Source organism: Ictalurus furcatus, chromosome 22 (assembly GCF_023375685.1).
Source record: "Ictalurus furcatus strain D&B chromosome 22, Billie_1.0, whole genome shotgun sequence".
In the NCBI taxonomy this organism is placed as follows: Eukaryota; Metazoa; Chordata; class Actinopteri; order Siluriformes; family Ictaluridae; genus Ictalurus; species Ictalurus furcatus.
In genome coordinates, this window is record NC_071276.1 from 15025298 (window position 1) to 15042536 (window position 17239).

General features: G+C 38.5%; 3 protein-coding genes across 12 annotated transcripts in view; 1 reads left to right on the plus strand and 2 right to left on the minus strand.

The window, feature by feature from the left end:
• LOC128625543 (ras-related protein Rab-14-like) lies at window positions 1–8410 on the minus strand. The gene is made up of 8 exons (XM_053653948.1): window positions 8273–8410; window positions 7443–7501; window positions 6774–6827; window positions 4984–5161; window positions 4743–4809; window positions 2571–2658; window positions 2441–2471; window positions 1–2012 (listed from the first exon to the last, which is right to left on the minus strand). The coding sequence occupies exons 2-8, from the start codon at window positions 7492–7494 to the stop codon at window positions 1835–1837; spliced, it is 648 nt and encodes a 215-aa protein (XP_053509923.1). The 5' UTR covers window positions 7495–7501; window positions 8273–8410; the 3' UTR covers window positions 1–1834.
• Window positions 8343–15019, plus strand: LOC128625540 (gelsolin). Of its 8 annotated transcripts, none has more exons than XM_053653940.1 (17): window positions 8479–8506; window positions 9108–9865; window positions 10142–10350; window positions 10460–10614; window positions 10705–10866; window positions 10969–11118; window positions 11351–11440; window positions 11538–11670; window positions 11813–12117; window positions 12601–12734; window positions 12925–13015; window positions 13404–13574; window positions 13689–13863; window positions 13973–14094; window positions 14211–14288; window positions 14372–14432; window positions 14760–14929. In XM_053653940.1, the coding sequence occupies exons 3-17, from the start codon at window positions 10158–10160 to the stop codon at window positions 14927–14929; spliced, it is 2190 nt and encodes a 729-aa protein (XP_053509915.1). In that variant the 5' UTR covers window positions 8479–8506; window positions 9108–9865; window positions 10142–10157. The 8 variants fall into 8 exon arrangements, with proteins under 8 accessions (XP_053509912.1, XP_053509916.1, XP_053509915.1 ...); XM_053653938.1 differs by lacking the exon at window positions 8479–8506 and having other exon boundaries at window positions 8739–9624; window positions 9814–9865; XM_053653939.1 differs by lacking the exon at window positions 8479–8506 and having other exon boundaries at window positions 8739–9380; window positions 9518–9624.
• Window positions 14997–17239, minus strand: part of LOC128625542 (transcription termination factor 1) — a 7207-nt gene continuing 4964 nt past the window's right edge. For all 3 annotated transcript variants that reach the window (XM_053653946.1, XM_053653947.1, XM_053653945.1), the window contains 4 exons: window positions 17082–17168; window positions 16774–16839; window positions 15662–15747; window positions 14997–15426 (listed from right to left, as the gene is read on the minus strand). In XM_053653946.1, coding sequence (XP_053509921.1) covers window positions 15248–15426; window positions 15662–15747; window positions 16774–16839; window positions 17082–17168 — 418 coding nt within the window. In that variant the 3' untranslated portion in view covers window positions 14997–15247. The remainder of the gene's footprint in view (window positions 15427–15661; window positions 15748–16773; window positions 16840–17081; window positions 17169–17239) is intronic.

The window sequence follows — 17239 nt, forward strand, 5'->3', positions numbered from 1 at the left end:
GACAGTCTACAGCATTGTCTTTATTAACATAATTACAAACGTCACTGATATAAGACATACCTCAGAGTTTCAGAGCAGGTTATATATGCTTTTTTTGTTTTGTTTTTAAAGGTCAATGAGACATGAGGGAGAAAAGCAAGAGAATGGGCTTCCATAAAGAAAAAAGGAATTTTAGTTTACAAAACATTTCACACGTATTCCTTTACAGTTTCACTTCAACTTACAGATCTTAGAAAATCTTTTTCAGAGCACTTCCTTTTGCCTTTTTCTTCTCCTGCCTGCTAATGAAACATCGCAAAACTGGTAATGTGAAACAGGTTAGTGGTGCATTCGTTAGTTAAGGGCAGTATTTTTACTTAGCATGAGACCAGTTAAAATTTGAACTGGTACCTTTAAGATCAATTTGAGATGAAGCCACTTTACAAAAAATCCCAATACAATTAGTTTAACTAATGCTGAACCAAGACTCCGCTCATCACACCACAAATCCAGTTTATAATTCTTAAATTCAGTGTGTAAAAAAAAAAAAAAAAAAAAAAAAAAAAAAAAAAAAAAGTTATATACACACACAGCAAAGGAATGCTTCTGAAGGGGTGGAAAAATCTAATATTAGTGCCTGTTTTAGCATAAATTTTAAGTGACTTGTTTACATAATTTTACAGACCAAACAGGATTTACAGAGAAGAGGACAGGAGAACAAACAAATCATAAGGCAACTGAAACTAGAACAGAAAAATATATGCCGATATTCTTGTAATTACACGTTTTGACTAACTACTTAGAGGTTCATTTCCTTGAAAGGGTTAGATAGTGCTGGTCTGTTTCTTACATTAATAATTCTGCAGAAATAAAGAAAGAAAAAAAAATCGGGGATGTTGAACATGTGCTCAACAAATGCTGAACTCTAAAGTACACTGGACGCTTTGCAGGTTGACGGATGTAAGACTAATAAGATAATAAAACAAGCGCTAGGCCACTGAAAACAATCTACAAAGTGCAAAAAAATGTTTTTACAGACTCAAATGTATGTCCTGTTTAATATATTACTCTTAATGTTCTAGGTCTTAAAACATTCTCATCTAAAGCAAACTCCCCCCCCAAAAAAAACATCAGAATTTTATTATTTTTTTTTACAATGGCGCTTTTTGTTGAAGAATACTCATCCTGTATAGTACTTGTATATTATTATATGTCTCGTGTAGGTACAAACAAGGATATACATGTGCTGACTGGTTACTTGTGACGTTGCATTAATCCTAATTAAAACAGAGTTTTTGTTTTTTAACAAAATGTACAATAACAGGTTATCATGCATTATCTTCTCTTAAGCACATTCTAAAATCAGATTCTGCCTAAACGTTAACTTCATGTCCATTTAAACGAGAATAACGCATATCAAAATTTCATTTGATTTAATTTACCCCACGATTTAAACAGCTCCTGTACACAAGATGTCTCATTTACAGTTATGCACATCAACTGTCTGTTGATAAACTCAGTATTTCTTCCATCTACATTAGTGTTCGGTGGAGGATTCGTCCTCGTGTGACCGTTTGCCGAGTGCACTGGGACGTGCGCGTTATGAACAGATAAAATGAGTGAGAGTGAAGTAAGGGAGAGAGGGAGGGACAGACAGGGATGAACATGGCAGAAGCTGACTAATGTATCCTCCAGTACTCTGAGCTGCCCAGCCCCGAACTCTAATCTCACGGCCAAACAGAATGGGAAGAGCATACAGATCATACACACAGAGGAGGGGGGGGGGGGGGGAAGCTGTGGTGTGGGTTTGGAGGGGAGATATGGAAAGAGACACAGAAAGAAGTCTCCATGGTCATTAACAGCTGCAGCCCTCTTTCTGAGGCTGTGTGTCGCTGGAGAGTCGGCCGCCTTGTGGAGCGTTGGGCTTGTGCTGGACACCTGACTCGGCGGCGTTCAGGTCCAGACTACCATCCTGAATGTTCTGGTAGATCTTCTTAGCTGCCTCCAGGAATGCGTCTTCAACGTTCTCACCTCTGTTCAAAGAACAAATACATTTAGAGTAGACGAGACATAAATGGGTCCAGTGCCAAACTATAAATGAAATGTGCTAGACCTTACCCTATAAATAACGGCAATTTATTTAATAGCAGAGTAAAATGTATATTTCATCGACTTAAAAGAGTTTTACACTTGCTTCAGGTGTTTATGCAGCAAATAAGAAGTATAAATTTGGATAAATAATGATTTCACAAACACATACAGTAACTAAGCTTGTCCAAATGTACTCCACTACTATGAAGCATCCAAACTCCCATGACCAGCACTCTATTAGTTAGTGGAAATGTGCGATTATAAAAAATATTTAGCAAAATGCTTTTCATTTTATCGCTATCGGCTAAAACCTCAACTGATACCAAACACGCCTGACTACATTGTTTACTGATTAAGGAGATAAACTTACGTTTTGGCACTTGCCTCCAGAAACAACAGGCCTATTACAAAACAAGATTACATTTAAAAGAATTAAAATCATTGCAATGTAAAAGACATGCATGATAAATCTATTCTATTTCATAAAATTATTTTCCTACCGTTCTCTTCAGCAAATTGCTTCGCCTCTTCATACGTAACGTCTCGCTGGGCTTCTAGGTCAGCTTTGTTACCAATAAGAATAATCACCTGGGGAGAAAACAATTACTCAGGACAGAGCAGTTTAACAAATATGTTGATTCTCTAAATCTCTGAAACATCACTATATAAACATCACTAATAATTTCTCTGTTTAAAACCACTGATGAAATATTTAGCTGTGGAACAGTTAGGAGTGCGCCAGATGCAAGTGCTGGAAAGCTGAAATCACTATTCAGTCCGTATAGGATTGTTGGGGTTTTTTAAAATGCATGTGTTAGATTCTAAAATGCTAAAACATTAGATTCTGCTGTGGTTTTTTTGTTTTCAAATTTGCTGCGCTTTTTGTGTCTTTTTTGGCAGAATTGGCAAAATTGCATTTGTCCAAAACTGTTCTGCAAGCATTTTCGCAGTGAGGTTCGTTTATAAATGAGACCTTTTTAGCTGTACTCATGTTCGAGGCACATGAATTGAAGCGGGCTTTGACTACATGCGTGTTGTGATGGCGTCACATGACGCGTCTTGGCCCATATCCGCAGAAAACCTGCGGTAATTTTTAAAAACCGCAAGCAACTCGGAATATTGCTGAGTATTTGCTTGATTGTGGGTTAATTTCTAAGAGTGCAAAATCCGGGAGGGACTGATATATTTGTCAGGAAGGAGGAGATGTGATGTTCACTCTTAGATCATGTAATGTTCAGACATCCTGCACAATCAGAGCAAAACCGGCAGTGAAAACACAGTCGCAAAAGAACAGTTAGCTATACACTCCCTTCATATTTACTGTTAACACCCTGACGATGCTTATTTATATACACAACAGCATGCTGCAAAGTATTTTATTCCCCTTATATCAATGCAGTTTGCCAATGATGTCAATTTATTAATTAAACAATAGCACCACATATTTTTTTATCCGTTTATATGTACATTTTAAATGACTGTAGAATGCCTGCAGTAAACCATGGCTATAGTTAGTTTTGTTGTGATGCTTTTATTTTATTTTTTTAGCATTCATTAAATTAAAGCTTGAATAATGTAAGGAAATGTTCACAATTTCATACATGCCAAAGGATATTAGCTTGTACAATTTGAAATTTAAAAAAAATATTTTAAAAAACCCACAATAATTAACAACCATAAGTATTTTTTTTTATTTAGTCATTATAAAGCTATAATCTTACTAAGATGGTTGAACAACTATACATTGAACAAGATGAAGCAGACATTCATTAAAGCTTTTACCGTGCATTTATTAACAAACATGTATGCCACTGTCTGGAGGAGAGTTTAGCTGCAGTGAGGAAAGTATTTTTATTATACCCTGTTTTCGAACAAAGTCCTTTCACCCTTCCACGCAGTTAACTGAATATCCGACAACTGACTCTTACAGATCCTCAAATCTCAGACTGACTCAAAATACACATCCTCAATATCAGCCTGGACGTAGTAATTTTGCATGCATGTAAAACAGGGGAAGTTACACAAACGCTCATCTGTCTACAATATTAATTCTCATTTTATACACTCGATAAACCAAGCAATCATCAATTCATCAGGAGCACGGGGCAGAAACGCTTCCTGTCTGTAAAGCAGTGTGTGGGGGTTGATGATGAGTTTTCTTAAGCCCAGATGCAGAGTGAAATTAAAAGCTAGGCAGTCTGCGGTCGATATCTAGTACAAACAGAAATGGACAGGGAACCAAGACTAGAGGCAACTGCTATTTAAAAGGTCTCGTTATATTATGTTGGGAAGTAGCACAGTATAACCTTTTCACCTTTCAGGCTCGAAACAAAGTAGGAAAAGGAAAAAGCTGGCATTAATCAGTTATTCCATAGTTATGTATATAAAGCTGGGGAATGATGAGAATTTAAATAAATAAATAAATAAATAAATAAAATAACCATCTGAGATGAGCAGGGACATAATCAGTACTACAGACTTCACGGTTACTCTCAGTAACATCTGATTAGTATCTAACTCGCTCATCTCTTGCCTTGTTATTTTTTTCTTCCAATAAATATTTAATTTAATTGATTTTTTTTCCTTTTTCAAATGACCTCATCCGTACCATAAGAGCAATCACTACAGGTATGATTTCTGACGTTTCACAGGATCCCGTTTCGTAGACTTACTGTATTGGGGTTGGTGAGATTCCTTGCGTCAGTCAGCCAGCTGCTCAGGTGGTTGTACGTGCTTCGCCTGCAGAGAATGAGCACCGGGTACCACTTTACACTTTAAACAAAGTGGTGTCAAGTGTGAAATCCAATGACTATATTCTTATAGGTTCATTTAGGGGTTTTTAAATCCTCAAATCCTCCAGTTTCAGATGATGAGATATCTCCTTAAAGCTTTACAGAAAATACTCCACTCTACCTGGTGATGTCGTACACCATGAGAGCGCCGGCGGCTCCTCTGTAGTAGCTGCGCGTGACTGCGCGGAATCGCTCCTGACCCGCCGTGTCCCAAATCTGCAGCTTCACCTTCTGCCCGCTCACCTCGATTATCCGTGTGCCGAACTCCACCCCGATCGTGTGAGGGCAGTCCGCCATGACTGAGTCGGACAAGAACGAACAAACAACACATCATACACTCCTCATGACACTGGAGACTCCTTCCTCTTTGTAAGCTGCTGTTATAGAAATGATAACGCATTAGAACAAGCGCACTAACTGAACCCGTGATTGTGGAAATTTACATCAACACCTTTCACCTGACCTGTTATAGTGGAGACTTCACCAGCATAGAAAACGTGCGTGCTCAATCGAGGCGAATTTTTTTTTCCCCCTCGATAAGATGACATGCACATAAATTACAATGGAAACGCATTCACCGAATTAATTCCTCGATTCCTCAAAAAAATCATGTGACTTGACCTCAACAATTCATGTGATTGGATAATTGGCTCAGAGAAATAAAAATGGCGGAGAGCGAGACACGCCAGTTTCCCCAGAAAGTGTGAACACATGGGATGGAAACTGTGCTTTATTTCCAAATGTTTTATGCGATAGTCCAATTTTTCCACACAAGTTTAATTTGTAACTTGGATGGAAACATAGCTAATGTGTGTCCAATTTTTTGGCCAAAAGGAGAAAAAAAAATTATAATTTAAATAGGCCTAAATAAAGTTTGAAATCCAACACATTATAAATATCTGTAAAAGGATTATATTGAAAATGTACACTACTGTTATGTTTCTAACTGTTCACAATGTTTACCAGTTAATAACTGTTTAGGCAATACTTTTACAAGGTTTTTTTTGGGCCTAGCAGGGTTAAGGGGGGTTATGAATAGGGTTGCACGGTATACAGGTACTATGGTAGTATCGTGAATCTAAAGCTTCAAAATACCAGAAGTACCATAAGTAATTTTGTATAATGTTGTATTTCCTGTTTCTCAAACCAATACAAAGCCCTTCTGACTGATCACCTCCACCCTACAATGAAATATTTCTATCCTGAGGGGAGTGGTACTCTTCTCCCTCTTCTGGGGTACGAGGACTCACTGAGTACTTTGAAGATGAAAATGATGCAATGGTGCGTTCAAGTCATGCCGGAAAGATCGTATTTACGAGTTGAATGCACATGAACGCCATCACAAAGTCACATTTACGAGTGAGGAGTGTCAGAAAGAAAACATGGCAGAATCAATGGCTGCAACGTCTGTAGTTGACAGTAAATTTGTTGAAATTGAATGTTTACTTGTCTCGGAAGCTGATTTCAGTTATTATACATATGCAGCAAGTTATTAAAATTATTAAGTTTGGGGTTTTTTTCTTCATTTTCTAGAAGTAGAGTTAGAAAACCTTTTGCAGTTAATAGAGAGAAGGTACGTCGCCATCTTGCTCCGACCAAAGTGACCTGAACGCACCTGATGCCGTAGTTACGACTTCCCAACTCGTAAATACGAACTTCCCAGGAGGACCTGAACGCACTATAAATCATACGCCATGGCCTTCAGTCACCAGATCTCCACCCAACTGAACACCTACAGAAGGTTTTCTCACGACTGTGCTCTCCACCACCATCGTTATCATTATCAAAACACCAACTGAGCGATTATCTTTCCCATCCCTTCAGGATCTAAGGGGAACTGAAGCTCTGGACATTTTCCCCTTTAATTCATCACCTGCCTGTAAGCGTGGCTCATTAGGTAGCATTACTTACATTTCTTTTCTGTAAACTGGTGGAGCAAACATGACTTCCCAACCCCCATATCACCTGGAAAAATAAACACAAAACAGTGTCAAGCAAATATCTTAAAGCAATTTAAAAAAAAAAAAACAACATTTTTAATAAGTAAATTTTAGCATCACTCCATTGGCTCCCGGTCCATTTTAGGATTCAGTTTTGTCTTTAAAACACTTAATGATCAAGCTCCTCCTTATCTCAAAGATCTTCTTACACCACATTCATCTAACAGATTTCTAAGATCTTCTGATAGGTTTCTTCTGTATGTCCCTCAATCCCATTTAAAAACTAAGAGGGATAGAGCTTTTTCAGTCACTGCCCCTCGTGTGTGGGATCAACTGCCACTGGACATCCGCCTCGCACCTTCTATTATCATTTTTAAAAAGAGGCTGAAAGCACATCTCTTCTCCCAGGCGTTTTAATCTCTCTCTCTCTCTTTTTTTTTTACTATTGTCTACCTTTATTTGCTTTTATTCTGTTTTCCTATTGTACTTTTCTTTACTCTGTACAGCACTTTGGTCAGCTTTGCTGTGTTAAAATGTTTTACAAATAAAATTGACTTACTTACTAATTAATGAAAAAAAAGAAGAACAATAAAACCTCGCAAAATCTAAAAAAAATGTTCACATGCAGCACGTCACTTACCAATAATGATATATTTGAAGATATAGGAATAGTTATATGGTGCAGTCGTCATTTTGGTTCTGGGGGAGAAGAAAACAAAAAACAAGACAAATTTTAATTTTAATATTATATATATAAAGAAATATAAAAGATTAAAGCACAAAGTATAGCTGGTGTTAAATTAGCCGCTTGCTGATGCTTCACTGAAGGCTAGTCAGGTGACACACTATTGTCTCGACATGAACCTGGCTAACGCCTAGCGAGCTAACAAGCTAGATATAATTAACAGCTAATATAATTAACACAATTATGTTCGAGTATGTACTGAAAGAAGAGGTATGTGTCCCAAGAAGTCTTGTAAAAGCTTGTCTGGTCACCTGTACTGCCTAATGACGTCTTATTAGCTAGTCATGCACGTAAACAAATCACCGTGCTAAGTGGCTAAGAGACTGATGCAGGCCGGTGCTAGGAAGACATTAAATAGCCGTTAGTTAGTTAGCTAGCTAGCTAGTTCGCCTAGCATTCATATCTATCCGTCCATCTAGTTATTAACGGACCGTTCTCTTTCCGTGTACAGGCGACTGTCATGGCAAGGCCCGGATGAGCTGGAGCACAGAGTAAGACAGTGTTTCGGGTCAAACAAAGCACAATATCAGGCCTTTTTAAATTCAAATGATATAAACCTTCGCTAAGTCGGATATTTTCGACGTCCTAGCTTAGCTCAGCTTCCTTAACCGAGCTCCACACAGAGCTCGGGGAAAACAGCCAAACACAAAGAACCACCCCGAGAGCATTTTAAAAGCATTATACAATCATATATTTCTTAACCGCATGAGGCTAAGAAACGTTACCTAAAATAAGAATTCAAGCCGGCTCCTGTAGACCTGAGCAGATTCGAGCACCGATGGCGTCCACCTTCTTCCTACACGTCTATCAAAACAGTGACTCCGGCGCCCTCTAGTGGACACACCGGAGCGCGCAGAGGCCAAACCCGGAAGTCAGACGGTTTGTTTGTTTGTTTGTTTGTTTATTTAGACAAATTCTGATTCGATCCATATCTGACACGACGCATGGTGTGAGAGGCAGTGATTATTTAATTCAGCGTATATTACATTCTACTGAGTATATTATGGAAATTTGCTGTTTTCTAGCCATGTGCAAAAGACCACTTAATTTTACTGTCCAAATGATGTGGAGCAGTGGCTCTCAACTGATCTCATTTCAAGACCTTTTTGTCCTCTATTAAGTGGTGACCCAAAAGCAGTAATATGGAAGGGGGAGATGGAAGGGGGAGGGGGAGGGGGAGGGGGGGGGAATTCCAAAATGATCTAGAGTGTGTGTCTCTGGGATAGGGATGGGATAGATTGCTCCCCCGCAACCCTGTGTAGGATAAACAGTATGGAAAATAGATGATGATGATGATGATGATGATGATATTTTACAATAGCTCCATGTGTACCCTGTCAAATGCCTGCTGAAATCTGATTGACAGTTGGTGGCCATGTTTTTAAGGATCTAGATCATCATCAAACATCCACTTGTAGATCATCAGGATGCAATATATAAAGTTTTACACCAAAGTCTGACACCAAAATTTCATTGTACAGGTTATTTTCCTGCTTGTTTTTGTGTGCACTAACATAAGTAGTGTCCCCAGTGGCAATTTAAGTTAGATTTTGTTTACAGGGCTCCTGGTTCAAGAGATATGGACCAAAACATAAAACCCTGAACTATAGTGCCACCATTAGGCCGATCAGGCCCATCTCGCTTGCCTGAAAAGAGGGAGGGAGTACTACCTATTGACCAAGTTTCAGGTCTCTATTGTTTGGTCTGAATGATTAATTTTAAAGCAGAAGACAGACAGACAGACAGAAAGAAAGATTCTAACATTTACAATAAGGTTCCAAGCAGCTTTGGTGCTTGGACCCCTAACAGGATGATATGAAAGAAGGAAGAAAGGTGCAATTTTTTTGCGGAGTATAGTATATTTATTTTATAGTGTAAAATAAATGAAATAATGAATTAATTCACAGTTGAGGTTGCAGAATACCCATAATGCAAATACATGTTAGCTGTAACAAGATGTTTTCCTCCAGTGTTCTCCCCAGTCTAGGCCTATCTGTTGTTTTTGTTACAGATTACAAAAATGACCAAATTATATGTGGCATGAAGGAAAGTGAGCAGCAAAATAAAGTTTCTGCAGGTACGTTGTGAAGCAGAAAAATAAATCCAAAAGTAGGAAAAGTTAGTAGAGAGATATGGTAAGTTGCAAGTAGGGAACATAATACCTAGCTGTGGAAAATGAGTATGATGGGTGTGGTTTGTCCTTGATGATCAGGGATAAAGCACACCTGTGCTGGGTAGGAGCAACTGCTGTCCTTTTTCTCCTCAGCTCATTCTGAACAGCTTATCTAACGCACAAAATCAGTTGAGTTTAGCAACAGGTATGTTACCTAGAGTGTTGTGGAAAAGCTGTAAAACAACGGATTGATTGCATGAATTCTTATTTTGGTTTAACTTGATTGCATTAATGACCTGAAATGTTTACTTTTCTCAAGAGGTGGTGGGTATTTGGTTAATACAAAATTAAGCTCCTGTTTTAATGTAGATTTGGGCAAATATACAAGTAGAATTGATGCATTTTATGTCGCAAAGGTATCAAACATGCCTTTAGATTACAGATTACTCTTTCTTGACATGCGGCTGTCTAAAATTCACAGTTTCTTCACTTGAAGCATGGTTTATCATCCTGAGTTTAAGAAGGCAGGACAGAAACCTGGTCTGCAGGTATGGAGGATTGAGAAAATGGATTTGGCATCAGTGCCTGAGAATCTTTATGGGAGTTTCTATACAGGAGACACGTACATTGTCCTCAATACCATCAAGCAACGTTTAGGAAGTCTGCAGTACGATCTTCATTTTTGGCAAGGTGAGACTGTGACCTAAACAATACAAGTTTGTGATGTACTCCTTTTTTTTGGGGGGGGGGTTGGTTCAGCATGTTCTAGTTAGGCTATGCATTTCCTCTTTGTGTCCAGGTAATGCCTGCACTATAGACGAGAGTGCTGCTGCAGCCATTTTTGCTGTCCAAATGGATGACTATCTTGGGGGAACACCTGTTCAGTATCGAGAGGTCCAGGGCCATGAATCTGAAACATTTGTAGGTTACTTCAAATCAGGTCTTAAGTACATGGTAAGCAGGACTATAAATTTTAAACATGATGATGACAAATGATGCATGACTTGAACTGTCAATGAATTTACAGTTCTTTTAATGCTTCAGCAAGGTGGTGTGGCATCAGGGTTTAGACACGTGGCCTCTAATGGGGCAGGAATACATAGAGTCCTCCATGTTACAGGCAGACGAACAGTGAGGGCTACTGAGGTTCCTGTGAGCTGGGGTAGCTTCAACCAGGGAGACTGTTTCATTCTGGACCTTGGAGATGTAAGGGAGTAGACATTCACTGCATGTCAATATTGTCAGATTTTTATACATTGTAAAATGTAACTTATTAAGCAGCCCTTTTGTTGTTATGATGTATCCCAGGAAATCTACCAATGGTGTGGAACAAAGAGCAATCACTTTGAAAGGTTAAAAACCACGAACGTTTCTAAGGGCATCCGTGATAACGAGCGAGCTGGAAGAGCAAAATTGTATATGTGTGAAGAGGGGTTGGAGCCTGACAAGATGCTGGAGGTACAATTGTCTAGAGTATTTTCTGCATCCTCTAAAAGCATGGTCATTGGATTAAATTCATACAGCCATGACTAAACATGTGAAATCTAGTGCTACGTTTAATTTTCAGATCAATTTCTCAGCTACATTTAGTTTTTTTTATCATGCCAAGTCCCAAAATTTGTCTCCATGCCTTCATGCTATTTCCCAAAACTATTTTTTATAAACAACAAACTCCTATAATGCCATTAAGATTCTTGGACCAAAGCCTGAGCTTCCTGATTCAGACTGTGATGACTCTGAGACTGATTCATCAAATAGAAAGATGGCCACGTTATACAAGGTAAGATCCAGCTAATTTTATTTCTTTATCAGATTAGATATTGACTGAAATTGGTACACTGAAAATGTATAACTGGTCATTAAAATCCAACACTAAGGTGTCAGATGCCAGTGGAAATATGTCTATCACGTTGGTCGCAGCAGAGAATCCATTCTCTCAGAGTGCACTGGAGTCGACTGACTGTTTTATCTTGGACCATGGTTGCAACGGCAAGATCTTTGTCTGGAAAGGTCTGGAGAGACCCATATTAAGTTTTACGCTTTACAACCATTTATGATGTAGTGTGCTGCATCTTTTCTTTTTTTTTTTCTTTTTTTTAAAACCCATTAAGAAAGACACCTTCCTGATTAAGTATTAATGAATCAATTACAGGTAAAGAAGCTGGCCCAGAGGAGAGGAGTGCAGGGTTGAAGGCTGCAGAAGAGTTCATTCAGAGAATGGGGTACCCAAAACACACCCAGGTCCAGATCCTGCCTGAAAATGGGGAGACTCCACTTTTTAAACAGTTCTTCAAATCCTGGCATGATGTGGCCCAGACTGAAGGATTGGGAAAGGGATATGTATCCAACAAGATTGCCAAGATTGAGAAAGTACCCTTTGATGCATCTATGCTCCATCTCTCGAGTGCTATGGCTGCTCAGCATGGGATGATTGACAAAGGGGAGGGAGAGAAAAAGGTGAAAATGTATTATGTATAAAAGTACGATTTAGAAATGACTTCAACTGAAAGATATGGGACATGCCGTGTTATATAGTATTTTAGGAATACTATACACCTGGATTATTCATGTAATTATCTAATCATGCGGCGGTGGCAGCAGCACAATGCGTAGACTTGGGCAACAGCAGACAACCAGATCAGGTTCCACTCTTGTCAGCCAAATACAGGAACGTGAGGCTACATTGGACACTGGCTCAGTGAAACTGTACAGTTGAATATTGGAATAAAACCACGTTTGATGTGAAAATCTGTATCTGCATGACTTTATGCATGTCACTGCTGCCATATGATTGGCTGATCAGATAACTGCATGAATAAGAAGGGGTCCTGTAAAGGGGCCAGTGAATGTATATGTAGTGTACAGCTACTGAAGAGCTCTTTTTTTTTTTTTTTTTTTTTTAAACCAATGCAATCTTCAATTCCGTATTTTTATATGAAGATTTGGCGCGTTGAAGGATCAGACAAGGTGGATGTTGATCCCTCAACCTATGGGCAGTTCTATGGAGGAGACAGTTACATCATACTGTATAACTACCAGCACGGGAACCGTCGAGGACAGATTATCTACATTTGGTGAGAAACAAAGACTACACCATCCTCGTGGTGATAAGGAGTTCATGTTGAATAACCAGCTTTGTGTGTTCATGTTACAAGTAACAGTATCCAACAAGGTCAACTAACAGTATCTGTTGCACTGTTATTTGTATCCCTTGTATGACATGGATGACTGCAGTTGTTGTTTGGGGTTTTTTTTGGTACACAGGCAGGGAGAGGATTCCAGCCAAATTGAGAAAGGAGCTTCCTCCGTCTTGGCCACTCAACTGGATGAGGAACTGGGAGGAGGAGCGGTGCAGGTGACCGATGACTGGTTGACATTATTACTTGCTGTCATTATGGATTTATACCTACATCTATAATCCCTATTAACTAGAAAGTTGTTTAGTTTAAGACTTGGATAAGTTTCATGTCATGGATTATTAATTAGTACTTGGGTACATGTTTCTGCAAGTGTTCTTTATTTCTTTTTGACCAGTTCCACACATTCACAAAATAATACCATGGTGTAGGCTGGGATGATTAACCTAACCTGCAGGAAGGTGCTTCATTTGAAATCTTAGCCATGGACATCCTCAAAATATCAAAGGGTTCAACAACCACCCATCTGTGATTTAATCATGTTATTAAAGGGCTTGAAGGAAAAATGGATTTAAATATACTTATGCGATCATCTCCTTGCCTTAGGTCCGAGTGATTCAAGGCAAAGAGCCTGTCCACCTCATGAGTCTTTTTGGAGCTGAACCAATGGTTGTTTACAAAGGTGGGACTTCCAGAGAAGGTGGTCAGTCAAAAGCATCAGCAATCCGCCTTTTTCAAGTTCGGTCCAATGCTGCTGGGAACACGAGGGCAGTTGAGGTGAGTTGCTCAAATGGACTGAAGCATGTGCATGTCTATTTTGTGCTATGGGGGGGGATAACTTTATTTATTTATTTATTTATTTATTTATTTATTTATTTCATCCCAATAAAGGTTGATCCAGTGGCCTCTAACCTCAACTCCAATGACGTATTCCTTTTGCTGAACCCATCAGACTCTGTGCTATGGGTGGGTCATGGTGCCAGTGCTGTTGAGAAGCATGGAGCTAAAAAGCTCAGCGAGACTTTAGGAGTGCAGATTTCTGAAGTGACCGAAGGTGAAGAAGGAGGTATGACAGCTGATTGAACTGAAATGTTGTCTATGCTGTTAGTGTTGCGGTTGTTTGTAAAATAACTCTTAATTTATTTTTATTTTTTGCCCACTGCTTGTTTTTGAAGATAACTTCTGGGAAGCTCTTGGAGGGAAAACAGAATATCGCACATCAGAAAGACTGAAGAGTAAAATAGACTCTCATCCTCCCCGTCTGTTTGCTTGCTCTAACAAAACGGGACAGTTCCACGTGAGTGACTTGTTAACCTTTTTTTCTTTCAATGATGTGAAAATAACTAGCAGTTGTGCACATTCATCACTCCATACATCACTCAGTCGATTTAAAAGACAGGTTTTCCCAATCAGATCGAGGAAGTACCAGGGGAGATGACTCAAGAGGATCTGGCTCCTGATGACATTATGATCCTAGACACTTGGGAAGAGGTACATGTTTGAGTAGCACGATGAGTGAACCCAGGTTGTGCACAGAGATGACCAATGTAGTGATGCTTCTATTTACTTCCAAGGTCTTTGTTTGGCTTGGAAAAGAAGCCAATGAAGAAGAAAAAATAGAGGCTGTGGCATCAGGTACTCCCCCTGTTTATAAAGCTAGGTTATACCTTCTATGCTCTAGTTTACATATATTACTTTTTTAATTACTGTGTGAAGTTGGATTCCCACCCCCCCCCCCTTTTAAATGTCTTGTTCTGATGTCTGGTTTAAAAAAAAAAAAAAAAAGTATCAAATGCAAATCCCAGAACTAGTAAGTAGCTATGGAATATGCCTGGCATCGCAAAAGGCCTGACACGGCATTTGTCACTGTCTTATGTTTAAAATCTCAACCACCACTTTAAAATGTTGCCCAATGTATATGATCACATGACTAATTGCTCATTCTGTCCACTTTCTCTTAAGCTGTCAGATACATCGAAACCCATCCTGCCATCAGAGACAAGAGGACTCCTGTTGTGAAGATAGCGCAGGGTTTTGAGCCTCCCACATTCACAGGGTGGTTCCTGGGCTGGGATTATGACTACTGCAGCTCAAAGGCACTGGAACAGGCTATGGGTGCTCTGAAGCACTGAACCTACAGCTGTAGCTAATGTAGCAGATTCAGTCTCATACAGAATAAAAACAAAATAAGCAAATCCACACTTCGTATGAAATTCTGTAAAAGACAGCACAATAACATTTATTTATATTCTTTGCTATTAGAAATTTGACCATCACAAAAATAAATCTGCAAAATACATTTCAAGCAAATTTACAATTAACCAGAAAAGCATTAACGTTAAACGTAATATGATGAGAAAACAGCGACCGACCATAAACTTCCATGTAGTCAAAGTTTGTAATTGAGTAAGTTTTTAATATCCTTAATTAGTCAGTATTGGTCCACATGATCACATGATTTGAGTATTCACTTCACTGCTGTCATCATCGTCCTCAATGTCCTGAAAGATGTTTGAGAGAAGATAGCTCTCCTGGTTTTCATTATGCTGAGTCTCATCAGAGCCCTTGCAGGATGCCAGCGTCTGCTCCAGCTGTGGTAAGATGGTCTCGTACATAAAGTCAACAATATCTGGTGAAATTTCAATAAAAAGTGTAAGAGACTCAACATATGTTTTCTCCAGAGTTTTGTGCTCTGTAGGTGTAGTTCAGTGCAGAAACACAGGATTTGCTTGAAAAAAAATCTAAATATAATACAGAACTGCCTGGGAACTATCTTATCTTACGGTCTTGATTTAATGACACTGTTCAGCAAAAAAAAAAAATTTGCATAAATTATTTAAAAAAAACAAAAACAAATAGCTTACCTCCAAAACTCTTTTTTTGCCAGTTAGGCACACAGCACACTTTCATTTTGTGCCATTTCCTTTGGATGTACGTTGGAGGTAGATCCCTATTGAGAAAATAAACCATGCTGGTTTAAGATTATACACAGAGGGGGGAAAACAACCACTGTTTAAGACTTCGCACTTATGATCATTTTGGAACTTAATGCAAAACCCCTCAACAAGCTGTATTACAAACAGCAAAGAGGTACTTCCTAAATCCCTCAACATATCAGATATATAGTGTTACAGCAGCGTACAAAAATTTGACCCATATTTTCTGGGTCAAAATAGGAACATGTACTTTATCTATAAAATACTAATTTAAGATTTAACCTAATTTAAAACACAGTGCATAATAACCAGGGCTCCAAACTGCTTTGAGGAACAAAAACAAAAGCCAGAAATGGTATTTAGAAGAAAATGCTACCGAAAGTGTAATCCTTAATTGTTCTTTTTGCATATAATAATGCATGTTACTCAGTGTCACGAATCAATGAAAGTCAACATACGCTCTACTCATTTTCTCATGTTCTTGTGCATTTCTTTTCAACATATTCCGACTGACGTGTTTGCATAACGTATTAGTTGTGGGGCTTTTCAGACACCTTGTAATACATAATGTATTTTATAATGTTTAGCTTATTATTTGTCTTACCATCAAATTCCCAATAGTTTTTGGATCAATGTTACATGACTTCCTTCAGTTCATCAATGAACCATGCAACCTTGTTGTGATGTGCAACATAATACTATACTGTATGTAAAACGCTGTGTTTGTGTGGACATGTCTATCAGTACACACTGCTGCTGGGTCTAATAGCCTTCCAAACTACTATCTTTATTATATTAGGCCTACATACAGCCTATGCAAAAGCATATACATAACATACACCTATTACATTTGATTTTTCTCCTGCATTTTGTCTTAAGGGTATGAAAATATTTACACTTATCTGCATATAAACATCTTAAGAAATCTGTGATAATATAAATTTATTTTTGGATAAAGATGTCAGTGATGTATAATAGTGTTGTTTATATGACACCAGTGGTACATGAATCGATATATGAGCTCCTAGAGACGCCTTTACCCAATCAGTGCTGTTAGGTCCTCCCAGTTGACATGGGCAACATCGTCGATATCCATTTCATATATCCTGTGGAGTAAAGAATATACTTTACAAACAGTGTAACACACAGTCAGAGCAGCAATGGGTTTGGGCCTAGGTACAGTAGATTAAAATCAATACATTAAATCATCTGCATTATTATCAGTACAGTATTGTGTTCACACTGAGTACTCATAGCCTGCTTTGCCATTCTGATTTTTATATATATATATATATATATATATATATATATATATGATTCTGAAATAATCAGTAGGCTTACTACATACCCTTTTATGAGTTTGATCTGGACATCGAGAGATTTCTTCTGACTGAGCAAGGTTCCAAAGGACATTCTCATTGCCAAAATACCCATCCTAAAAACAATACGATAATAGTCCTATTATAATATGCGAAACAAGTGGGTACGAAACAAAGAGACAAACCA